This window comes from Nyctibius grandis (assembly GCF_013368605.1).
Source record: "Nyctibius grandis isolate bNycGra1 chromosome W unlocalized genomic scaffold, bNycGra1.pri SUPER_W_unloc_2, whole genome shotgun sequence".
Classification (NCBI taxonomy): Eukaryota; Metazoa; Chordata; class Aves; order Nyctibiiformes; family Nyctibiidae; genus Nyctibius; species Nyctibius grandis.
In genome coordinates this window covers 3,284,425-3,311,136 of record NW_027167473.1, presented here as the reverse complement: position 1 = coordinate 3,311,136, position 26,712 = coordinate 3,284,425, and the positions used below count along the sequence as shown (strand labels likewise).

Genomic DNA, 26,712 nt, shown 5'->3' with positions numbered 1-26,712 from the left:
CAGAGCCCTGGGAGCAGTGGTAAAGGACTCTGGGGCCCAGGTAGTTTTCTCATCGATCCTCCCTGTCAAAGGGAAGGGGATTGAAAGGGACAGTTGAATTAGGCAAATCAACACATGGCTACAGGACTGGTGCCACAGCCAGGGGTTTGGCTACTTAGACCATGGGACTCGTTTTGAGAAACCTGGTCTTCTGGTAGCTGATGGGGTCCATCTGTCAGAGGAGGGCAAGAGCATCTTGGGTCATAGGCTAGCTAAGCTGGTAAAGAGGGCTTTAAGCTAGGTTTGCCAGGGGAGGGGAACCTCAGTCCATCCCAATTCAGCCAGTCCGATGCCAGGGCCAGCAACAGGTGCCCAGAGACTGGAGAAGGATGGCAGGTCAGCAGGAGAGTGCCGAAAGAGCAGCAGAAAGGAATTTCAGGCAGCAAGGCAGCTTCGTCGGGGGCCCAACTGAAATGTCTCAATGCAAATGCACGGAGCGTGGGGAATAAACAAGAGGAGCTAGAGACGTGCGCATACCTGCAGGGCCATGACCTTATCAGCATCACAGAGACATGGTGGGGTGACTCTGATGACTGGAGTGTTGGAATGGAGGGATACAGGCTTTTTAGGAAGGACAGGCAGGGGAGATGAGGAGGGGGTGTTGCGCTCTATATCAATGACCAGTTTGAGTGCATGGAGCTCTGCCTGGGGATGGAGGAGGAGGAGATGACCGAGAGCTTATGGGTCAGGATTAAAGGGTGGGCAGGGATGGGAGACATTATAGTGGGCGTCTGCTACAGGCCACCTGACCAGGAAGACCGAGTGGTGAGGCCCTCTACAGACAGATAGATGTAGCCTCATGTTCACAGGCCCTGGTCGTCATGGGGGACTTCAACCACTCCGATATCTGTTGGAAGGACAACACAGCAGGGCACAAGCAATCCAGGCGGTTCCTGGAATGTGTGGATGACAACTTCCTTCTCCAAGTGATAGAGGAGCTGACGAGGAGAGGTGCAATGCTGGACCTTGTTCTCACCAACGAGGAGGGGCTGGTGGGGGATGTGAAGCTCAAGGGCAACCTTGGCTGAAGCGACCATGAAATGGTGGAGTTCAAGATCATAGAATCATAGAATTGTTAAGGGTGGAAAAGACCTAAAAGATCAAGTCCAACCATTGACCCAATGCCACCATGCCCACTAAACCATGTCCTGAAGCGCCACATCTAGACGTTTTTTGAACACCTCCAGGGATGGTGACTCCACCACCTCCCTGGGCAGCCTGTTCCAATGCGTAATGACTCTTTCAGTGAAGAAATTCTTCCTAAGATCCAGCCTGAACCTCCCCTGGCACAACTTGAGGCCATTTCCTCTCATCCTATTGCTGGTTACTTGGGAGAAGAGACGGACCCCCACCTCACCACAACCTCCTATCAGGTAGTTGTGGAGGGTGATAAGGTCTCCCCTCAGCCTCCTCTTCTGCAAACTAAACAACCCCAGTTCCCTCAGCTGCTTCTCATAAGACTTGTGTTCCAGACACTTCACCAGCTTTGTTGCCCTTCTTTGGACATGCTCCAGCACCTCAATGTCCTTCTTGTAGTGAGGGGCCCAGAACTGAACACAGTATTCGAGGTGCAGCCTCACCAGTGCTGAGTACAGGGGAACAATCGCTTCCCTGATCCTGCTGGCCACGCTATTTCTGATACAAGCCAGGATGCTGTTGGCCTTCTTGGCCACCTGGGCACACTGCTGGCTCATGTTCAGCTGGCTGTCCACCAGCACCCCCAGGTCTTTTTCTGCCAGGCAGCTTTCCAGCCACTCTGGCCCAAGCTTGTAGCATTGCATGAGGTTGTTGTGACTGAAGTGCAGGACCCGGCACTTGGCCTTGTTGAACTTCGTATAGTTAGTGTTGGCCCATGGGTCCAGCCTGTCCAGATCTCTCTGCAGAGCCTTCCTACCCTCAGGCAGATCAACACTCCCGCCCAACTTGGTGTTGTCTGCAAACTTACTGAGGGTGCACTCGATCCCCTCGTCCAGATCATCAATAAATATATTAAACAGTATTGGCCCCAAGACTGAGCCCTGGGGGACACTACTGGTCACAAGCCGCAAACTGCATTTAACTCCATTCACTACCACTCTCTGGGCTCGGCTGTCCAGACAGTTTTTTACCCAGTGAACAGTACTCTTGTCTAAGCCACGAGCTGCCAGCTTCTCCAGGAGAATGCTGTGGGAGACTGTGTCAAAGGCTTTACTGAAGTTGAAGTAGACCACATCCACAGCCTTTCCCTCATCCACTAGGCAGGTCACCTGGTCATAGAAGGAGGTCAGGTTGCTCAGGCAGGACCTGCCCTTCATGAACCCATGCTGGCTGGGCCCAATCCTGTGGTTGTCCTGGACATGCCGTGTGATCGTGCTCAGGATGATCTGCTCCATCACCTTCCTCGGCACCGAGGTCAGGCTGACAGGCCTGTAGTTCCCGGGATCCTCCTTCTGGCCCTTCTTGTAGATGGGCATCACATTGGCCAGCCTCCAGTCGTCTGGGACCTCCCCGGTTAGCCAGGACTGCTGGTAAATGATGGAGAGCGGCTTGGCAAGCTCATCCGCCAGCTCCCTCAGTACCTTTGGGTGGATCCCATCTGGCCCCATAGACTTGTTCAGGTCTAGGTTGAGCAGCAGGTCGCTAACGGCTTCCTCTTGGATGACGGGGGGGGGGGGGGGGGGGGGGGGAGGATTATTCTGTTCCCCATTCCTGTCATCCAGCTCAGGGGGCTGGGTGCCCTGAGGATAACTGGTCTGACTGTTAAAGACTGAGGCAAAGAAGGCATTAAGTATTTCTGCCTTTTACTCATCCTTGGTGACAATGTTTCCCCACACATCCAGTAATGGGTGGAGATTCTCCTTGATCCTCTTTTTGTTATTAATGCATTTGTAAAAACATTTTTTTGTTATCTTTTACGACAGTGGCCAAAGTGACTTCTAGCTGGGCTTTCACCTAATTTTCTCTCTGCACGCACTGACAGCATCCTTGTACTCTGCGGCGGGCGTCAAGGAAGGCACAGACTCCGAGATCGAGGATGCAAGGGCCTGAAGCCGAAAGGCCTAAGGCTTTTTATTGTTATGCTACTACCCTATTTAACTGCTACAATGCAGGAGCCAGACTAGGCAGTTCAAGATAACATCAACACTCACACACTAAGCACTCATCACCCATTCTGGCAAGAGCCACAGTGTCCTGGGCTCAAAACATCAACAACCATTCCCTGTTTTCAGCTCTGTGTTCAGAACTGACCTTCAACACATGTTTACTTCTTTCATGCCTCAAAAAGCCCTGTGAACTGGTCTTGGCTCCTTTATCTTAGAAGCAAGCAAAAACTATTCTCAGTGCAGTGTTCCCGAGCAAATCTTATGCTCCCCAAGTAAAGCACAGCTGTTTGCAGGCCGAGGGTCTTCCACAGTACTCTTCCCAAGTTGCCTGCCCCTTCTTCCAAGGGTGGTAAACACTCTTATTCCTGAGTTCTAGCCAAAGCTCTCTGTTCAGCCAGGCCGGTCTTCCCTGCTGGCTCGTCTTACAGCATAGGGCAGCAAGGAGGGCGCGCAGCCAGCTCACCACCCTGGGCTTCAGGAGAGCAGACTTTGGCCTCTTCAGGGACCTGCTTGGTAGAGTCCCTTGGGATAAAGCCCTAGATGCAAGAGGGGCCCAAGAAAGCTGGTTAATATTCAAGGATCACCTCCCCCAAGCTCAGGAGCGATGCATCCCGACAAAGAGGAAGGCAGGCAAAAACGCCAGGAGGCCCGCATGGATGAACAAGGAGCTCCTGGATAAACTCAGGCACAAGAAGGAAGCCTACAGAGGGTGGAAGCAAGGGCAGGTAGCCTGGGAGGAATACAGAGAAATTGTCTGAGCAGCCAGGGACCAGGTTAGGAAAGCTAAAGCCCTGATGGAATTAAACCTGGCCAGGGACGTCAAGGGCAACAAGAAAAGCTTCTATAGGTGTGTCAGTGATAAAAGGAAGGCTAGGGAAAATGTGGGCCCTCTCCGGAAGGAAATGGGAGACCTGGTTACCTGGGATATGGAGAAGGCTGAGGTACTCAATGACTTTTTTGCCTCGGTCTTCACCGGCAAGTGCTCTAGCCACACCGCCCAAGTCGCAGAAGGGAAAAGACACGGACTGGAAGGATGAACAACCACCCACTGTAGGAGAAGATCACGTTCGAGACCATCTAAGGAACCTGAAGGTGCACAAGTCCATGGGACCTGATGAGGTGCACCCACGGGTCCTGAGGGAACTGGCAGATGAAGTTGCTAAGCCGCTGTCCATCATTTTTGAGAAGTCGTGGCAGTCTGGTGAAGTCCTCACTGACTGGAAAAGGGGAAACATAACCCCCATCTTCAAGAAGGGAAAAAAGGAAGACCCGGGGAACTACAGGCCAGTCAGTTTCACCTCTCTGCCTGGCAGGATCATGGAGCAGATCCTCCTGGAAACTATGCTAAGGCTCATGGAAAACAAGGAGGTGACTGGTGACAGCCAACATGGCTTCACTAAGGGCAAATCGTGCCTGACAAATTTGGTGGCCTTCTACGACGGGGTTACAGCACTGGTGGATAAGGGAAGAGTGACTGATGTCATCTACCTGGACTTGTGCAAAGCATTTGACGCTGTCCCGCATGACATCCTTGTCTCTAAATTGGAGAGACATGGGCTTGATGGATGGACCACTCGGTGGATAAGGAATTGGCTGGATGGTCGCACTCAAAGAGTTGCGGTCAACGGCTCAATGTCCAAGTGGAGACCAGCGACGAGTGGCGTTCCTCAGGGGTCGGTATTGGGACCGGCGCTGTTTAACATCTTTGTCGGCGACATGGACAGTGGGATGGAGTGCGCCCTCAGCAAGTTTGCCGACGACACCAAGCTGTGCGGTGCGGTCGACACGCTGGAGGGAAGGGATGCCATCCAGAGGGACCTTGACAGGCTTGAGAGCTGGGCCCGTGCAAACCGCATGAGGTTCAACAAGGCCAAGTGCAAGGTCCTGCACGTGGGTCGGGGCAATCCCAAGCACAAATACAGGTTTGCATTCCAGTTCTGCAATACACAGAAGTTGCATGGTCTTTCACCAATTCTAAATTAAATTTAAAATATTTAAACAGTATGTAGTGCTGGCAAACAGTATAGGGGTAAGAAAAGGCTCTAGACACATTATATCTGCAGGTATAGCAATTATACTGAAAGGCTTTCCATACTGTTCAAGTTTGTGAAGTATTACCCTACCTATATGTCAGAATCTATTCTTCATGTTCATTATTCATTGGCCATTCTCCCTGTCCATTACTCCCACAGTATTCTTCCTATCCATAATTTGTCAATCACTCTCCATATCCATTCTATCAGTGGTCATTCTCCTGCCCATCATTCATTGGCTATCCTCTGTGTTCATTTAGACCCTGTTTTTTGTAGCAAGTGACTGCCAGGCTCACAAGGTGGTGATTAGTGGTATCAAGTCCAAACATTGGTTGATTTTCAGTGGCATCCCTCAGGGGTTGATACTGTATAACATCTTTATTAAGAAGCTAGAGGATGGGACGGATTGCACACAACAAGCTTGTGGATTATATCAAATTGGGGGGAGTCGTCAATATGCTGAAGGGCCAGTCTACTATTTATAGGGACCTGGATAGGCTGAAGAAATGAACTGAGAGAGACACCATGAAGTTTACCTAATAAAATTGAACTCATTTATTTTGTTGTTTTTAAAACACCTCCCAGTGCCGAAAGAGCATTACCAATAAGGTATGCTTGGACTATAAAGATACCGAAATATAGTTAGCTGCTACTGTTAAGATCTTATTTTTATTGTATCTCTGGCAGTGTTAAAAACAGGTTAACTGTAAATGGTTTTCACACACTGTGACAAAGTAGCATCTATACCTGTTTGTTAATAGCACCTCGAATACTGTGTTCAGTTTTGGGGCCCTCACTACAAGAAAGACATTGAGGTGCTGGAGCGAGTCCAGAGAAGGGCAACGAAGCTGGTGAAGGGTCTAGAGCACAAGTGTGATGAGGAGCGGCTGAGGGACCTGGGGTTGCTTAGCCTGGAGAAAAGGAGGCTGAGGGGAGACCTTATTGCTCTCTACAACTACCTGAAAGGAGGTTGTAGCGAGGTAGGTGTCGGTCTCTTCTCCCAGGTAACAAGTGATAGGACGAGAGGAAACGGCCTCAAGTTGTGCCAGGGGAGGTTTAGATTGGAGATCAGGAAAAATGTCTTCACCAAAAGGGTTATCAAGCATTGGAACAGGCTGCCCAGGGAAGTGGTGGAGTCACCATCCCTGGAGGTAATTAAAAGATGAGTAGATGTGGTGCTTAGGGACATGGTTTACTGGTGGACTTGGCAGTGCTGGGTTAATGGTTGGACTTGATGATCTTAAAGGTCCTTTCCTGTGGGATTGGACTGGGCTGGTGGCGGCCCTGACCTTGAAGGAATTTATCGAGAAAAGAGGATGTGAGGAAAACAAGATACAGAGTGATATTCCAGCTGCCAACTATGGATTCGTGGCCAGTGTGTGATGGCCAATCAGCGGTTGCGGTCGGGCGCGTGAACAGCGAGTGCAACCAATCATAAAGCTAGCCAGCTAGAGGGGGGAAGGTATAAAAAATGGAGTAAAATAAACACAGGTGCTCTTTTGCTTTTGCTCTTGCTTTGCTGCCTGCTTGAAACTATCATTCTGTCTCCTGTTTTTATTTGACCGCCGTGACAAATATAACGACAAATGGTGCCCCGTGTGAGGCACGACCGGGGCGTGTGAGGAGCGAACGGAGCATTTAGAGGTGCTAATTGACCGCGGACGACGAGTGGTGACGGCGGTGCCCAACGTAGCTGAGACAGGCAGAGTTGAGCCTGAGGTCCGGACCACTGTAACAGACACCTGGAGAGGTGAGCCGTTGGGGACTAATTAACATGAGCGCTAAAATTTCAGCCGAGGAAAATTCCATACTAACAATACTGATAAGCATACTCGAAAGGAGGGGCATCAAATGTGAGGAGAATGCCGTGAGAACATTGCTGGCGTGGTGTAAAAAGAATGATTTGCCAGCTACGGCGCAGACTGCTTTCGAAGTTAGTAAATGGCAAAGCGCTGGAACGTCTCTCTTTGAGGCTGCCTCAAGGGGAGGCAAGATCGCCACTGCGTCGTTGACGACGTGGAGATTAGTTATAGACTCACTGGAGCAAATGAAGGCGGACAGAGAGGCAAAGGCGGCGGCTGAGGCGGCTACAGCTCCTTTCACAGTGACTTCGCCCTCCGCGCCACCAGAGCCCCCCCCCCGCCTCCATCGCCCTCCGCGCCGCCAGACCCCCCCCCCCGCCCTCCGCGCCGCCAGAGCCCCCCCCACCGCCCAGAGAACAGCAGCGGAACATCATTGATCCTTCTACCGTCCTCTTACCCGAATCTGAGACTGAGCCACCCTTAATAGACCTTTCTGAAGAGGTGGAAGCGGGACATAATTGCTGCAGAGCCCGAGGGTCGGGAAAGTCACGCGGTAGCGTGGAGGAGTTATTCACGCTGCAGCCAGTCCAGGTTACACAGAATCACAGAATCACAGAATGTTAGGGATTGGAAGGGACCTCGAAAGATCATCTAGTCCAATCCCCCTGCCGGAGCAGGATTGCCTAGACCATATCACACAGGAACGCGTCCAGGCGGGTTTGGAATGTCTCCAGAGAAGGAGACTCCACAACCTCTCTGGGCAGCCCGTTCCAGTGTTCGGTCACCCTCACCGTAAAGAAGTTTTTTCCTCATATTTATGTGGAACCTCCTGTGCTCCAGCTTGCACCCATTGCCCCTTGTCCTGTCAAGGGATGTCACTGAGAAGAGCCTGGCTCCATCCTCATGACACTTGCCCTTTACATATTTATAAACATTAATGAGGTCCCCCCTCAGTCTCCTCTTCTCCAAGCTAAAGAGACCCAGCTCCCTCAGCCTCTCCTCATAAGGGAGATGTTCCACTCCCTTAATCATCTTCGTGGCTCTGCGCTGGACTCTCTCTAGCAGTTCCCTGTCCTTCTTGAACTGAGGGGCCCAGAACTGGACACAATATTCCAGATGCGGCCTCACCAGGGCAGAGTAGAGGGGGAGGAGAACCTCTCGTGACCTGCTAACCACACCCCTTCTAATACAGCCCAGGATGCCATTGGCCTTCTTGGCCACAAGGGCACACTGCTGGCTCATGGTCATCCTGTTGTCCACTAGGACCCCCAGGTCCCTTTCCCCTACGCTGGTCTCCAACAGGTCTGTCCCCAACTTGTACTGGTACATGGGGTTGTTCTTGCCCAGATGCAGGACTCTACACTTGCCCTTGTTATATTTCATTAAATTTCTCCCCGCCCAACTCTCCAGCCTGTCCAGGTCTCTCTGAATGGCTGCGCAGCCTTCCGGTGTGTCAGCCACTCCTCCCAGTTTTGTGTCATCAGCGAACTTGCTGACAGTGCACTCTATTCCCTCATCCAAGTCATTAATGAATATACTGAATAGAACTGGTCCCAGTACCGACCCTTGAGGGACTCCGCTAGACACAGGCCTCCAACTGGACTCTGTCCCATTGACCACCACTCTCTGGCTTCTTTCCTTCAGCCAGTTCACAATCCACCTCACTACCCGATCATCCAGACCACACTTCCCCAGTTTAGCTGCGAGGATGCTGTGGGAGACCGTGTCAAACGCTTTACTGAAATCGAGATAGACCACATCCACAGCTTTACCATCATCTATCCACTGGGTTACGTCCTCATAAAAGGCTATCAAGTTGGTTAAGCATGACTTCCCCTTGGTGAAGCCATGCTGAGTGCCCCTAATGATCCCCCTATCCTTGATGTGCCTAGAGACAGCACCAAGAACAAGTTGTTCCATCACCTTTCCGGGGATGGAGGTGAGGCTGACCGGTCTATAGTTCCCCGGGTCCTCCTTCTTGCCCTTTTTGAAGACTGGAGTGACATTCGCTTTCCTCCAGTCCTCAGGCACCTCTCCCGTTGCCCACGACTTAGCGAAGATGATGGAGAGTGGCCTAGCAATGACTTCCGCCAGCTCCCTCAGCACCCGCAGGTGCATCCCATCAGGGCCCATGGATTTATGGACGTCCAGGTTGCTTAATTGGTCCCTGACCCAGCCCTCATCTACCAAGACAGATTCCTCCTCTATCCTGACTTCCTCTGGGGCCTCAGGGGTCCGGGGCTCCTCAGGACAGCCTCCAGCAGTATAGACAGAGGCAAAGAAGGCATTCAGTAACTCCGCCTTCTTTTTATCCTCTGTCTCCAGGACCCCCACCTCATTCATCAGTGGGCCTACATTGCCTCTAGTGTTGGCTTTACCTGCAATGTATTTGAAGAAGCCCTTTCTGTTGTCCTTGACCTCTCTTGCAAGGTTTAATTCCAAGGAGGCCTTAGCTTTCCTAGTTGCCTCCCTACATCCTCTGACAACAGACTTATATTCCTCCCAAGTGGCCAGCCCCTCCTTCCATGATCTGTACACCCTCTTCTTCCACTTGAGTTTGCCCAGCAGTTCCCTGTTTAACCATGCAGGTCTCCTGGTACCCTTCCTTGACTTCCTACCTGCTGGGATGCTCTGGTCTTGAGCTCGGAAGAAGCAGTCCTTGAATGCTAACCAACTGTCTTGGGCCCCCTTACCTTCTAGTACCCTGTCCCATGGGATTTCCCCTAGCAATTGCTTGAAAAGGCCAAAGTTGGCCCTCCTGAAGTCCAGGGTTGTGATTCTGCTAGCTATTCTGTTCCTGCCACATGAGATCCTGAACTCCACCATCTCATGGTCACTACAACCAAGGCTGCCCTCAACCTTCACCGCTTCAACCAGACCCTCCTTGTTAGTGAGGATAAGATCCAGCAGCGCTCCTCTCCTATTGTCTGGCCCGGACCCGGCCAGGTTCTGGAGAAAATTAAGAGAGCACGCACTTGCGGACGGTGATTTCGGGGCCGCGGCTGCTATGGGTGGCGGGGTATTGGCTTGCCCGGTATATCGCGGGGACGGGAGCGACCCACCCGAGTGGGAGCCGTTTAATTGGGATGTGATTAAGGAGTTAAGAGCTACATGTATGCAACATGGTCTGGGCTCGCCCTATGCTCAATCGTTATTGCGTAGTATTTTTACGGGAGACTTGACAGCCCACAACTGCCGCACGATTGCTCAAGTGATACTGACCCCTATGCAAATGTTGCTTTTTGAGGCAAACTGGAGGCGATTGGCTAACGAACAGGCATTGATGAATTTGGAATATCCACAAGATGATCCCCGTTTTGGGGCCGGGATACCGCAGTTGATGGGAGATCCTCCGATGAATTCTCCCCAATTGCAAGCTCGCTTGCACCCTTTAATCCTGCAACAGGGAAAAGAACTGGCCTTCCAGGCCCTGTTGCGGGTCCCGGATAACGGTGCTCCTCAACGATCTTGGACCACAATAAAACAAGGTCCAGGTGAGGGATACGTGTCATTTTTAGATAGGTTGAGAGATGCCTTAGACAAACAAATACAAAACGGGGCTGCTAAAGAAGCGTTGTTGTTACAGTTAGCAAAGGACAACGCAAACGAGGACTGCAGGAAAATTATTGCAGGGATGGCAAACCGTAACCCCACCTTAACCGAGCTAATGGATGCTTGTGGGAAAGTAGGAACCACCACGTTTCAGATGGAGCATTTAGCAAAAACATTTGCGGCAGCAGTTAAGGTAGTCCATCGTTGTTATACACGCGGGCAAGAAGGTCACTTTAAGAAAAACTGCCCTAAGAAGACGAAGCTGAGTGGGGGAGGTAACTCTGTTTTGATGTGTCATCGCTGTGGGAAGCTGGGGCATTTTGTGAAGCTGTGCAGGTCTAAGTATAATGCTCAAGGTCAGCTGATAACAACCAGCTGTAGAGTGCAGGGAAACTGGAGAAAGAACGCGGGGGGGGGAACCGTGTGCTGACACAAATGAATCTTCCCAGCCAGTTCCAGGCCTAAGCAGTCAACTCGCAGCCCGAACCACAGGGAGCGCCGGACTGGATGTTACCACAGCAACCGCAATCACAATAGAGAACAGCAGAGCGCATAAGGTTCCACTGAATGCCGTGGGACCCACTGGAAACGGGTCAAGTGCGCTATTACTCGGACGTCCTAGTGTAACCTTGCAAGGTCTATTTGTTTTACCAGGAGTTATTGATGTAGACTATATGGGTCAAATTTGTGCGATGGTATGGACCCCTACCCCCCCGTGGCAATTTCCGAAGGTAGCCGGATCGCGCAGCTGATTCCTTTCCGAGCGCAAGTCACTTGTAAACAGGATAAGATCAGAGGGGAGGGGGGGGTCGGTTCGACGGGAACGCCGCAGATCTTTTGGGCTCAGAACATACAGAATACCCGCCCAACTTTAACTTGTATAATCACCTTCGCCAAAGGAACCCCCTCGACAATACGGGTGACCGGGATGATTGATACGGGAGCAGATGTGACTATCATATCTGCACGTATATGGCCTCGATCCCGGCCCACCTGCTCGGCTGGCTCCATGCTGGCAGGACTAGGTGGTGCGACACAGAGTGTCCAGAGCCGATTTATGGTGCAAGTTCAGAGCCCTGGGGGTCAGACGGCAACAGTGCGATCCTACGTGATTGATGTTCCCTTGAATTTGTGGGGACGGAATGTTCTGGGACAATGGGGAGTGGTCATTGGTACACAAAAGGATTTTTAATAGGGGCCACTGAAAGAGAAATTGACTGGTGGAGTCACACCCTTCCATCCCTGAGAGAAATACAGCAGATGGAAACTCGGCAAGAGTCAGAGGAGCCCCAATCCTCTTGCTAACAGGAAGGACGGGACCCAAAGGATGAGGGGGAGTGGAAACAGGTCCCCCCTCGAGGGGACAGGAAAATCCCCCCCCGGGCCCCCTCACCTTCCCATGTGCCCTTACAGAAAAGGTATGAGGCTCTGGAACTTGAGGGTCAGGCAGATGATAGTGGAGAAGAAGGTCCATCTGGGGGCTTGCCTAGAATAAGTCAGTCAACCAGGTGGATCAGAAGTACAGGTGTTAAAAAAGAAAGAAGGGTGACTGTAGTGGGGGACTCCATTCTGAAGGGAACTGAGGGCCCTGTATGCTGACCAGACCCATCTCACAGGGAGGTCTGCTGCCTCCCTGGGGCCCATGTAAGGGATATTACCAGGAGGCTCCCTAGACTAATGCAACCCTCTGATTATTACCCATTGCTGGCTGTCCAAGTTGGCAGTGATGAGGTTGATGAGAGAAGCCCTAGGGCAATCAAAAAGGATTTCAAAGCACTGGGGAGACTGGTTGAAGGGACAGGAGCACAGGTGGTGTTTTCCTAGATTCCTCTCGCAGCAGGCAAGAATGCCGAAAGGAACAGGAGAACCCACCTGATCAAGACTGGTGCCATTGGTGGAATTTTGGCTTTTTCAATCATGGGGCGGTTTATACAGCACCAGGCCTGCTTGAGACAGATGGGGTTCACCTGTCTAATAGGGGCAAAAGGATTCTAGCCTGTAAGTTGGCAGGGCTGATTGAGAGGGCTTTAAACTAGGCTTGAAGGGGGAGGGGGATAAAACCTGGCTTTCTGGAAATGAGCCTAGGGGTGGAATGCCAGAGTTGGGGGAGAAACCAATAGCCCAGCTGAAGTGCATCTACACCAACACATGCAGCAGCATGGGTAACAAACAGGAGGAGCTGGAGGTCATTGTGCAGCAGGAAAGATATGACGTAGTGGCCATCACAGAAACATGGTGGGATGACTCGCATGACTGGAGTGCTGTAATGGATGGCTACAAGCTTTTCAGAAGGGACAGGAGAGGAAAGAGAGGTGGTGGGGTGGCTCTGTACATTAGGGAGTGTTTTGACTGTATAGACCTTAAGGACAGTGATGATAAGTTTGAGTGCCTATGGGTAAGAATCAGGGGGAAGGCCAGCAAGGCAGACATCCTGGTGGGAGTCTGTTATAGACCACCCAACCAGGATGAAGAGGCAGATGAACTATTCTACAGGCAGCTGGCTGATGTTTCAAGGTCACTAGCCCTTGTTCTAGTAGGAGACTTTAATTTGCCGGATGTCTGCTGGAAACTCAACTCAGCGGAAAGGAGGCAGTCTAGGAGGTTCCTGGAGTGTGTGGAAGATAACTTCCTAACACAACTGGTTGGTGAGCCCACCAGGGGAGGTGCCCCGCTAGACCTGCTGTTTACAAACAGAGAAGGTCTGGTGGGAGATGTGGTGGTTGGAGGCTGTCTCGGGCACAGCGACCACAAAATGATAGAGTTTTCGATTCTTGGGGAAAGAAGGAAGGGGGACAACAAAACCTCTACCTTGGACTTCCGGAGGGTGGACTTTGGCCTATTTAGGACACTGGTTCAGAGAGTCCCTTGGGAAATAGTTCTTGATAACAAAGGGGTCCAGGAAAGCTGAATGTACTTTAAGAAAGAAATCTTAAAGCGCAGGAGCAGGCCATCCCCATGAGCCGAAAGACGAGCCGTGGGGGAAGAAGTCCGGCCTGGTTGAACAGGGAGATTTTGCAGGAACTTAGGGGGGAAAAAAAGGAGGTTTATGACCCTTGGAAAAAGGGGCAGGCAACTCAGGAAGAGTACAAGGATGTCGTTAGGTCATGTAGAAGGAAAATTAGAAAGGCGAAAGCTCAACTAGAACTCAATCTGGCCACTGCAGTAAAAGGTAATAATAAAAAGTGTTTTTATAAATACATGAACAACAAAAGGAGGTCAAGGGAATATCTCCATTCCTTATGGATGCGGGGGGAACATTGTGACCAGGGATGAGGAAAAGGCTGAGGTGCTTAATACCTTTTTTGTCTCAATCTTTCACAGTAAGACCGGCTATCCTCAGGGCAACTGCCCCCCTGAGCCAGTAGACAGGGACGGGGAGCAGAATAGACCCCCTGTAATTCAAGAGGAAGTTGTTGGTGACTTGCTGTGCCACTTGGACGCTCACAAGTCTATGGGACCGGATGGTATCCACCCAAGGGTGCTGAGGGAGCTGGCAGAAGGGCTTGCTAAGCCGCTCTCTGTTATTTATTATCAGTCCTGGCTAACCGGGGAGGTCCCAGATGACTGGAGGCTGGCCAATGTAACGCCCATCCACAAGAAGGGCCGGAAGGAGGATCCCGGGAACTACAGGCCTGTCAGCCTGACCTCGGTGCCTGGCAAGGTGATGGAACAGATCATCTTGAGTGCAATTACACAGCACATAGAGGACAACCAGGGGATCAGGCGTGGGCAGCATGGGTTTAGGAAAGGCAGGTCCTGCCTGACCAACCTGATCTCTTTTTATGACCAGGTGACCCACCTAGTGGATGAAGGAAAGGCTGTGGGTGTAGTATACTTGGACTTCAGCAAAGCCTTTGATACTGTCTCCTACAGCATTCTCCCGGATAAGCTGGCAGCCCACGGCTTGGACAGGTGCACTCTTCGCTGGGTTAAGAACTGGCTGGATGGCCGGGCCCAGAGAGTGGTGCTGAATGGTACTGCATCCAGGTGGCGTCCGGTCACTAGTGGTGTCCCCCAGGGCTCAGTATTGGGCCCAGTCCTGTTTAATATCTTTACTGATGATCTGGATGAGGGTATCGAGAGCACCCTCAGTAAATTCGCGGATGACACTAAGTTGGGTGGGAGTGTTGATCTGCCTGAGGGTAGGTGCTGTGGACTGCTTCCTGATGTTGATGTGGGCTGGATGGAGCTCAGGTGCTGATTACTTTTCACAATCTATGCCTGCTTTGTTCTGAGGGATCACAAGTCCAGCTTTCTGCTGAATACCTTCTTGAAGGGTTCTGCTGTATGAGGAGTAGCTGAGGAACGTTGCAGAGTTGTTAATTTGCTGCAGTAGCTGTGAAGGTTGCAGAGGGATCTGAACAGGTTAGATAGATGGGCTGAGACCAATGGCATGAAGTTCAACAAGGCCAAGTGCCAGGCCCTACACTTTGGCCACAACAACCCCATACAGCACTACAGGCTGGGGGAAGAGTGGTTGGAAAGCGGCCCGGTGGAAAAGGACCTGGGAGTATTGGTGGACAGCCAGCTGAACATGAGCCAGCAGTGTGCCCAGGTGGCCAAGAAGGCCAACAGCATCCTGGCTTGTATCAGGAATAGTGTGGCCAGCAGGACTAGGGAAGTGATTGTCCCCCTATACTTGGCACTGGTGAGGCCACACCTTGAGTACTGTGTCCAGTTCTGGGCCCCTCACTTCAAGACAGACATTGAGGTGCTGGAGCGAGTCCAGAGGAGGGCAACGAAGCTGGTGAAGGGTCTAGAGGGTATGACCTGTGAGGAGCGGCTGAGGGAGCTGGGGTTGTTTAGCCTGGAGAAAAGGAGGCTGAGGGGAGACCTTATTGCTCTCTACAACTACCTGAAAGGAGGTTGTAGCAAGGTGGGCGTTGGCCTCTTCTCCCAGGCAACAAGCAACAGGACTAGAGGGGACAGCCTCAAGCTGCGCCAGGGGAGGTTCAGGCTAGACATTAGGAAAAATTTCTTCACAGAAAGGGTTATTAGACATTGGAACGGGCTGCCCAGGGAGGTGGTGGAATCACCATCCCTGGAGGTGTTCAAGAGAAGACTAGATGTGGCACTTAGTGCCATGGTCTAGTTGACACAGTGGTGTTAGGTCAAAGGTTGGACTCGATGATCCCAGAGGTCTCTTGCAATCTAGTTGATTCTGTAAATGGGGCCCTGAGCAACAACAGGCTTTTGAGCAAATTAAACGAGAGTTCATGCAGTGGCCCTTGGACCAGTCTGGACGGGACCAGATGTAAAGAACGTCTTCTATATCGCAGCCAGGGAGAATGGCCCTACCTGGAGCCTCTGACAAAATGCACTGGGGGAGACTCGAGGTCGACCCCTGGGGTTTTGGAGCTGGGGATACAGAGGATCAGAGGACCTTTATACTCCAACAGCAAAAGAGATACTGGCAGCCTGTGAAGGCGTTCAAGCTGCCTCAGAAGTAATTGGTACTGAGGCACAGCTCCTCCTGGTGCCTCGATTGCCAGTGTTGAACTGGATGTTCAAAGGAAAGACCCCCTCTACACATCATGCAACCAATGCCACGTGGAGTAAGTGGGTTGCATTGATTACTCATCGGGCCCGCATAGGGAACCTCGGTTGCCCAGGGATTCTGGAAGTAATCAGGGACTGGCTGGAAGGCAAAGGTTTTGGAATGTCGCCAGAGGAGGAGGTCATGCGTGCTGAAGAGGCCCCACCATATAATAAACTCTCAGAAAATGAAAAGCATCATGCCTTGGTCACCGATGGATCTTGTCACATTGTAGGCAAGCAGCGAAGGTGGAAAGCTGCTGTGTGGAGTCCTACGCGACGAGTGGCAGAAGCGGCTGAGGGAGGAGTTGAGTCGAGTCAGTTTGCAGAGGTAAAAGCCATCCAGCTGGCTCTAGGTATTGCTGAGCGAGAAAAATGGCCAGTACCCTACCTGTACACTGACTCGTGGATGGTAGCAAATGCCCTGTGGGGATGGCTGAAGCACTGGAAGAAAAACAACTGGCAGCACAGAGGCAAACCCATCTGGGCAGCCGAATTATGGCAGGATATTGCTACCCGATTAGAGAAGCTGGTTGTGAAGGTATGTCACGTAGATGCCCATGCACCCAAGAGCAGAGCCACTGAGGAACATCAAAACAACCAGCAGGTGGATCAAGCTGCTAAGGTTAAAGTGTCCCAAGTAGACCTGGACTGGCAGCATAAAGGTGAACTATTTTTAGCTTGGTGCGCCCATAATACATCAGGCCATCGGGGCAGAGATGCCACGTATAGATGGGCCCGTGACCGAGGGGTGGATTTGACCATGGACACCATCGCACAGGTCATCCATGAATGTGAAACTTGTGCTGCAATTAAACAAGCCAAAAGACCGAAACCCCTGTGGTATGGAGGAGGATGGCTGAAATATAAGTATGGAGAGGCCTGGCAGATTGATTACATCTCGCTTCCACCAACCTGGCAAGGAAAGCATCATGTGCTCACAATGGTGGAAGCAAGTACCGGCTGGTTGGAAACATACCCCGTGCCTCGCGCCACTGCCCGTAACACTGTTATGGGCCTTGAGAAGCAGATATTGTGGTGACGTGGCACTCCAGAAAGAATCGAGTCAGACAATGGGACTCATTTCTGAAATAGCCTCATAGACACCTGGGCTAAAGAGCCTGGTATTGAAGGGATCTATCACATCCCCTACCATGCACCAGCCACCAGGAAAGTGGAACAATGCAATGGGCTGTTGCAGACTACACTGAAAGCGATGGGTGCTGGGACATTCAAAAACTGGGATGAGCACTTAGCAAAGGCCACCTGGTTAGTTAATACCAGGGGATCTGTCAACCGGGCTGGTCCTGCTCAATCCGAGCTGTTGTGCACTGTAGAGGGGGATATAGTCCCTGGGGTTCATGCAAACAGGTTGGATTACTCCTGCCTCGAGCAAAGGCAAACCCATTCATGGGATTGCTTTTGCTCAAGGACCTGGGTGCACCTGGTGGATGATGCAGGACGATGGGCAAGTTAGATGTGTACCCCAAGGAGATTTGATTCTGGGCGAGAATAGCCAATAACTGTATGATGCTAATTGTCATTTAAGAATCACCCCAGACTGAACATGGGATGCACCAGATACAGCAGCTGCAAGATCAAGATGCAATACATCATCCTGCTGTGCTCAACTTCACCAGTCCTGGTCCCAATCTGCTGACTGAGTGAATCCCACACCAGTTTTCTCCTGCCCTGAGAGACTATTATGAGACACGGAACCCATGGTTTTGGACTAAATTAATTCAATGGACTTCTTGGAGAGACGGCCCATAGACTAAAGAGAATATCTGTGTGTATATATGGGTATGTATATATGTTGAGAGACAGGGAAAATAGTAGTGCCTTGATGTAAATGATACAGAATAAGGGGTGGAATCCCCTGGTTTCATGTCCTGGTTTCATGGGATAAAATTTATAGAATCAAGTTTCTGTTATATTTTTGTTTCAGTTTGTGGCCAGACACGGTGATCAGGGCCATTAGCAGCTAAACCCAGGGCAGCTGACCCAGGCTGGCCCACAGGTGTATTCTATATCATTGACATCAAGTTCACTACAACAGGGAAAGCTTGCTGGGGAGGAGGGAAGCTCTTTTGACTCTTCTCTCTCCTTCCTCTTTCTCATTCCTAATGATTGCTATTCCCGGAGCAGCTTGCTGCAACTCTGTAGCTAAGTATAATTTTATGTGTTTTGTATTATTATTGATATTGGTTTCTTTATTTTACTAAATCTGTTTAACGATAACCCATGAGTGTCTGTCCTTTTCCCAATTCCCTTTCTTGGTTGGGGAAGGGACTTTGGGTGAGAGAAAAACTGTTATTCTTTAGCCCTGGGTGCGGGCTAAACAAAGACAGTAGGTGATAAAAGGAAGACTAGGGAAAATGTGGGCCCTCTCCAGAAGGAAGGGGGAGACCTGGTTACCTGGGATATGGAGAAGGCTGAGGTACTCAATGACTTTTTTGCCTCGGTCTTCACTGGCAAGTGCTCTAGCCACACCGCCCAAGTGGCAGAAGGCAGAGGCAGGGGCTGGGAGGATGAAGAACCTCCCACTGTGGGAGAAGATCAGGTTCGAGACCATCTAAGGCACCTGAAGGTGCACAAGTCCATGGGACCTGATGAGGTGCATCCATGGGTCCTGAGGGAACTGGCAGATGAAGTTGCTAAGGCACTATCCATCATTTTTGAGAAGTCGTGGCAGTCTGGTGAAGTCCTCACTGACTGGAGAAGGGGAAACATAACCCCCATTTTTAAAAAGGGAATAAAGAAAGACCCGGGGAACTACAGGCCAGTGAGTCTCATCTCTGTGCCTGGCAAGATCATGAAGCAGATCCTCCTGGAAACTATACTGAGGCACATGGAAATCAAGGAGGTGACTGGTGACAGCCAACATGGCTTCACTACAGGCAAATCATGCTTGACAAATTCGGTGGCCTTCTACGACGGGGTTACAGCACTGGTGGATAAGGGAAGAGCAACTGACGTCATCTACCTGGACTTGTGCAAAGCATTTGACGCTGTCCCGCACGACATCCCTGTCTGTAAATTGGAGAGACATGGACTTGATGGATAGACCACTCGGTGGATAAGGAATTGGCTGGATGGTCACACTCAGAGTTGCGGTCAACGGCTCAATGTCCGAGTGGACACCAGTGACGAGTGGCGTTCCTCAGGGGTCGGTATTGGGACCGGCGCTGTTTAACGTCTTTGTCGGCAACATGGACAGTGGGATTGAGTGCGCCCTCAGCAAGTTTGCCGACGACACCAAGCTGTGCGGTGCGGTCGACATGCTGGAGGGAAGGGATGCCATCCAGAGGGACCTTGACAGGCTTGAGAGCTGGGCCCGTGCAAACTGCATGAAATTCAACAAGGCCAAGTGCAAGGTCCTGCACGTGGGTGGGGGCAATCCCAAGCACAAATACAGGCTGGGCGGAGAATGGATTGAGAGCAGCCCTGAGGAGGAGGACTTGGGGGTGATGGTTGACGAGAAGGTCAATATGAGCCGGCAATGTGCGCTTGCAGCCCAGAAAGCCAACCATATCCTGGGCTGCATCAAGAGAAGCATGACCAGCGGGTCGAGGGAGGTGATTCTTCCCCTCTACTCTGCTCTGCTGAGACCCCACCTGGAGTACTGCGTTCAGCTCTGGGGCCCCCAACATAAGAAGGACATGGACTTGTTGGAGCGAGTCCAGAGGAGGGCCACCAAGATGATCAGAGGGCTGGAGCACCTCTCCTATGAAGAGAGGCTGAGAGAGTTGAGACTGTTCAGCCTGGAGAAGAGAAGGCTCCAGGGAGACCTCATAGCAGCCTTCCAGTACCTGAAGGAGCCTACAGGAAAGCTGGAGAGGGGCTTTTTACAAGGGCAAGTAGTGACAGGATGAGGGGGAACAGTTTTAACCTGAAAGAGGGTAGATTTAGATTAGATATTAGGAAGAAATTCTTTCCTGTGAGGGTGGTGAGGCACTGGCCCAGGTTGCCCAGAGAAGCTGTGGCTGCCCCCTCCCTGGCAGTGTTCAAGGCCAGGTTGGATGGGGCTTTGAGCAACCTGGTCTATTGGAAAGGTGTCCCTGCCTGTGGCAGGGGGGTTGGAACTAGGTGATCTTTAAGGTCCCTTCCAACCCAAACCATTCTATGATTCTGTGATAATAGTGCATGTTAGAACTGACAGTGCTCCAAGTATAGAGGTGCCTATTCCTAGATATCAAAAAGTACATCTTCTCAAGAGTGTAGCAAAAATCTATTCCTAATAGAGTTATATTCATTTCTGGAAATAAAGAGCCTACCTGTGACAAAGACTCCAGTCTTTCTACAATACTGGTATAGACACTGGGATTCTGTACTGACATAGCTTGAAAGCCTTGAGACTCTGAACAGGTTCTCACTCTTGATTTGAATGCTTCAAGCTCATTTTTAAAAGCTTCCAAATAGCCTTCTTCCCCTGCCTGTTAAGAGAAGAGTGAAATATTTTTCATCTCAGCCTGATTTACTTCTAGTTGTAAGCATACATATTGCTAAAAATAAGTCCTGCAGTAATGCATATTATACTCATTGAAGGATAATGGTTTGGACAAGTCAATAACAATATTAGTACCAGTCAGCTTAAAAAGAAGATTCAGGTATGCTGGTTTTTGTTTGTTTTGTTTTAAAGAGAGACTTTAGCATTTGATAAGTATAGGAACTGAGTTATTCATTCATCTGAGAGCATGTAAGAACAAAACAAATATAATTTTAACCCTTCCTTTATTCCATCTCAGAAGCCAATACCCTTAAGAGAGAAGGTACTCATGGCAGCACTCAATTCGAAAGCAAAGCATGAATCAGTGGGTGTCAACTTAAGGCAGCATTAAGATCAGCATGGCTTGATTCTTCAGTCTTGTATAACTTAATATAGAACCTGCATCAAACTGCAGCTTCAGTCTTCTCACATCTCTCTCTCCCTCTCCCTCTCTCAGCATTCCAGAGCTAACTATGACTGAGGAGAAAGAGACTCCAAATTGGACCCTGCCATGCACTGCATAGAGAGGCATTATGATAAGCAAAATAGGACACTCGGTCCTTAGACACATTCACGTTTGCCACTGTTATTTAGGTGGTAGTTCACTATTCCACACTCCTGTAGTTCCCATGCTACATCCTGCTTTCCCTCTGGCCTAACAAGAATCCATGGAACTTCCATTCTCAAGATCAGAATTACACAAAGTGTTCATCCTAGAATGAACTGCCAACAAAACAACACTTCCCCATAAACTTGATTCAGTCAGTAACATATTTAACCTCCAACTGTCAGGAAGAAAGCTCCTTCAGAACACCGATCCCTTGCAAGGGTATAAAGAGTTGCTCTCAGTGTTATACAAGTTCTGACTTACTTTGGTTTTTTGGAAAAAGAGACGAAAACAGCCTCTTGGATCCACATTACAACTTCTGGCCATTTCTATAATAAACTGCATCACAACTGCTTGGTGTGCTATTTGTTCCATCAGAGCTCTTTTCTGAAAAGAGAAATTACATAATTACAGAAAATATCTTTAAAAGTCTAACTCTATCTAAATTTCAGCAACATCTTTGCATTTGATTTCTAAAGAGAAAAGAACTGATGCTGACAGAAGCAAATGGACTGTTAATTAGCTGAGACTAGATCTAATGTAGTAATGCGTTTTGGAGGCTTCCTTCAAGAAGATAACATGGGCGTGGGAAGACAGAGAGAAGAGTAATTAAATGGCTCATCAGTTTGGAGAGCTTTTCTGTAACGTAAGTGGGAAACTGCGTACTTTTAAGCAGTTTAAAGGTCTTCCTAGTACCTGTTCAGCTTCTAGATGAAAACACCATAAGATGAGATATTTAGCTGTTTCTTCACATACAAGATATGGGTGGTCAGACAGAAATCTTTGACTGTCATCCCATCTGCCCAGCATACCTGATTTAAAAAAAAAAACAACATGAATTAACACATTCAATATGGAGAAGTGATTTAATGCAGTAAAGACATTATTTAAATTTACATACTGCTACAATCTCCTTCACGCTTCATTGTTACCTCAGAAGAACAGCATGCAAATAAAATTGAACTCATTTATTTTGTTGTTTTTAAAACACCTCCCAGTGCCGAAAGAGCATTACCAATAAGGTATGCTTGGACTATAAAGATACCGAAATATAGTTAGCTGCTACTGTTAAGATCTTATTTTTATTGTATCTCTGGCAGTGTTAAAAACAGGTTAACTGTAAATGGTTTTCACACACTGTGACAAAGTAGCATCTATACCTATTTGTTAATAGCACCTCGAATACTGTGTTCAGTTTTGGGGCCCTCACTACAAGAAAGACATTGAGGTGCTGGAGCGAGTCCAGAGAAGGGCAACGAAGCTGGTGAAGGGTCTAGAGCACAAGTGTGATGAGGAGCGGCTGAGGGACCTGGGGTTGCTTAGCCTGGAGAAAAGGAGGCTGAGGGGAGACCTTCTCGCTCTCTACAACTGCCTGAAAGGAGGGTGTGGCGAGGTAGGTGTCGGTCTCTTCTCCCAGGTAACAAGTGATAGGACGAGAGGAAACGGCCTCAAGTTGTGCCAGGGGAGGTTTAGATTGGAGATCAGGAAAAATGTCTTCACCAAAAGGGTTATCAAGCATTGGAACAGGCTGCCCAGGGAAGTGGTGGAGTCACCATCCCTGGAGGTATTTAAAAGACGTGTAGATGTGGTGCTTAGGGACATGGTTTACTGGTGGACTTGGCAGTGCTGGGTTAACGGTTGGACTTGATGATCTTAAAGGTCCTTTCCAACCAAAATGGTTCTATGATTAAGGTCAAAACAGGAGAGCCAACTCAGTGGTTGAAAATTAACTAGGAGACTGAATTGTAGCAAGTAGCATGAAACTACCTTCATGGACAGAGCTGCAGGTTGAAAGTCAGAACTCAAAATTCAAGCAGTGAGATCACCTCCCCCCCCCTTGTCCTTCATATGAGTTAATTGCCCTAATATACATATTAGTGATATTTTACTGCTTGCCAGTACTAGATACAAAGTTTTACCCTTCTATCACTCATATAAATATATCTTTAAAAATAAAAGATCGGTTCCATCTCTAGATAGTCTTAACAGTTGTTTTGCAGATATTTACCTTTTATCATTCATCCCCCTCATAGAATAACAGACAGCAAAACCCCAGCTATTTATAGGAGGCAGGTACAGACAGTCCCAGGCACTTTTACATGCAGGAATCGCATCTCCATTAATGTCTCTATCATTTCCCATGGAACAGCAGAAAAAGATGCTAGAATTTTAAGTTTCATGACTTGAAAAACTTTTTCAGTTCTATGTTGACTCAAGAAGTTCTCACTGATCATAGGAACCAACAGGCTTCTGTGATTTACAGTTTCCTTTACTTTGAAATGGTTATTTGTTACGTTACCACATCTCCTGTCCTGAGAAACAAGAATCTAGATACTCTCCTTGCCAGATGTTTCATTTGTTAGCATTCATTTTGTACAATAATAATAATAATGAAAAAAAGAAAGACCTACACAAATTCTACAGGAGGTTAAACTGCAAAATGTTGGAAGCAACATACTTACCAAAGTATCTAATCTTTTGTTCATGCTTCTGTATAAATGATTTAGATATATCTTCATCTTCTATTTCTTTTCTTTTGTATTGACTAATAAAACTCTAAAGAGGAGAAAAACTATCATAGAATCTCTGCATATACCTTTTTTGAACTATAGGATTATTTTAATTCATTACTATTTAAAGGGCAATGTTCTAGTTTTAAGCATAGCCCAGCAAACACATATGTATACATATAATGTACCCAAGAAGGCTATTTACCAAAACACAGCTCGTCTAATTAATAATAGGGTGAAAAATGCCTTATCATATTCTTCTGAGCAATAATCTATCTCAAAGTTCTACGCACTAGTAGGAACTTACTGATCTATAAACAATGAGAAACATCTACACCATCTAGCCCTGATGAAGCTAACTCAGTGGAATTATGAAAAATAATGCATTAATGGTTCATATTCAAGTTAAGTGATGAAAACAAAACTGGCATTTACTATGAAGACAGTTTGTGCTAAAATAATCTGTATTAAGAAATTCACGTTATTAGAGGCAAACTGTGCATGTTTCAAATGTGAGAATTTGGCATAACAAAGCAGCAAACTTCATGTGAAGAACTATTGCTCATCCTTGTTTTTGGTGACAGTTGCTATAAGGGACAAATTTAAGTTCTGATTTCCAATTAAAGGAGAAGTATCATACACATTTGTGATATCAGTGCAACACGTCCCCTTTAATAGGGCAAAGTAAGAAAGAAAAACATTCAACGCATTACAATAAGCACTATACTAGATATAGAAAACACTCAAGATGAGAAATAAATGGAATAAAAAAGGCTTATAATTGTTTACATACACATTTATACGTCATACCTTATTAAATACCTCCTTACTAAAAGAATCTGTATTCCATAGATTCTGTCTTTCCCTCTGTATTAGCGCTGCTTCTTTTCTTCTCCACTCTTCCTCTCTCTGTCTCAGTTCCGAAGCTTCAGTCTGTGCTTTGGCATATTCCTGATCTGTGGATTCTGAATTATGCAGTGCTAAACTACCAAATTTCTGCTGGGCTTCTGCTAGATTCCATTTGGATTCTACAGAGCTCTTCACAAACTCTTTTTGTTTTTGACAGATTAATTCAATCCCTTGACCATAGGTCTGTGTGGAAAACAAAACATGCTGTTTATGGAAGGAAAACTGATAGAATTTATGAAGCATATAAAACCAGAAGGCTTTGACTCCCAAACAGAACACTGAGATGGAAGGCATCGTAAAAGCAGTATTATATTCACAACAGTGACTAAACATGATACTGTGCAGCTAGATGATTTTTAAATTAAACTTCTACTTCAAGCTTTCTAAACTTAACTGAAAGATATTTACAGGATCATGGATCAAGTATTGCCACCAGTAATACAATCTCCAGACTGCATATCATAAAATTCTTTTGTAGATGAAAGGATTTTCCTCACTCCCCTCTGGCTATCTTTATTCTGCAAAATGAACAATAGCCAAAATAGCAGAATACTTGTAAGACATACTTCTGAGAAGAAAGCATCTGCTTTATGATGTCAAATCATAACAATAGAGTAACTATTACTACCTACCTTCCAGCATGGATTAATATTACTATGGTGGGTTGACCTTGGCTGGCTGCCAGGTGCCCACCAAGCTGCTCTCTCACTCCCCCTCCTCAGCAGGACAGGGGAAGAAAAGAAGATGAAAAAAAGCTCGTGGGTCAAGATAAAGACAGGAAGATCGCTCACCAATTACCGTCATGGGCAAAACAGGCTCGACTTGGGGAAGATTAATTTAATTTATTGCCTATTAAAAATAGAGTAGGATGGTAAAGAAACAAAGACAAAACTGGAAACACATTCCTCTCCCCCTTCCCAAGCTCAACTTCACTCCATTGTTCCTGACTCTTCCGTCTCCTCCTCCCTGTCCTGAGCAGTGCTGGGCAGATGGGGAATGGGGGTTGCAGTCAGTTTGTAACAGTTCCTCTCTGGCGCTCCTTCCTCCTCACACTTTTCCTCTGCTCCAGTGTAGGGTCCTTCCCATGGGCTGCATTTCTTCAAGAACTGATCCAGTATGGTTCTGTTCCGTGGGGTACAGTCCTTCAGGAAAGACTGCTCAAACGTGGGTCCCCCACGAGCTGCAGTTCCTGCCAGGACCCTGCTCCAGCGTGGGCTCTCCACCGGCTGCGACTTCCTTCAGGGCACATCCACCTGCTCCAGTGCAGTGTCCTCCATGGGCTGCAGTGTGGATATCTGCTCCAGCATGGTCCTTTCCACGAGCTGCAGGGAATACCTGCTCTGGCATGTGGTCCTCTCCATGGGTTGCTGGGGGACAACCTGCTTCACCATGGTCTTCTCCAGAGGCTGCAGGGGAATCTGTGCTCCGGTGCTCGGAGCACCTCCTCCTCTTTCTTCTCTGACCTTGATGTCTTCAGGGTTGTTTCTCTCACATTTTTTCCTCACTCCTTTCTCTCACAACTGCTACACAGTATTTTTTTGCCCTTTCTTACATATGTTTTCACAGAGGTGCCACCAGCTTTGCTGATTGGCTCAGCTTTGGCCTGCAGTGGGTCCATTTTGGAGCTGGCTGGAACCAGCTCTGTCCGACATGAGGGCAGCCCCTGGTCTCTTCTCACAGAGGCCACTCCTGCAGCCCCCCTGCTACTAAAACCTTGCCACGTAAACCCAATACAATTACTCAATGCATGTCCTAGCATCTTAGCCTGGACTATCAGTGAAAGTGGAATTTAAACTATGAATTAGTTGAGGCACAACATAAGCATCCCTTTCCTTCTACTAAATATATTGAGAGGGTCACTAACAGCTAGGAGATAGAAATGATTTCTTAAACCACAGTATTTATATTGCCTACAGATGTACACTAGAAACTCAGCAATTTAAGAATTTTTTCTTTCTCTAAACCATCTACAGGATACAAAGAGGATGCAGGCTCTCCCTTCACAAGGAGCCACATGGACAAGACAAGAGGCAATGGGTACAAGTTACACTGGGAGAGGTTTCATCTCGATATAAGAAAGAAATTTTTTACAGTGAGAAAAATCAATCACTGGTACAACCTCCCCAGGGATGCAGTAGAGTCCCCATCACTGG

General features: G+C 48.5%; 1 protein-coding gene across 1 annotated transcript; it reads right to left on the bottom strand.

The window, feature by feature from the left end:
• Positions 1 to 6,615: 6,615 nt before the first annotated feature.
• LOC137677144 (hsp90 co-chaperone Cdc37-like 1) lies at positions 6,616 to 25,363 on the bottom strand (the record flags this gene model as incomplete). Its single annotated transcript, XM_068424350.1, has 7 exons — positions 25,358 to 25,363; positions 24,461 to 24,742; positions 23,603 to 23,696; positions 21,837 to 21,952; positions 21,405 to 21,527; positions 20,322 to 20,480; positions 6,616 to 6,897 (listed from the first exon to the last, which is right to left on the bottom strand). Coding segments are annotated over exons 1-7 (1,062 nt in total), but the record flags the coding sequence as incomplete, so codon positions are not given.
• Positions 25,364 to 26,712: the final 1,349 nt, after the last annotated feature.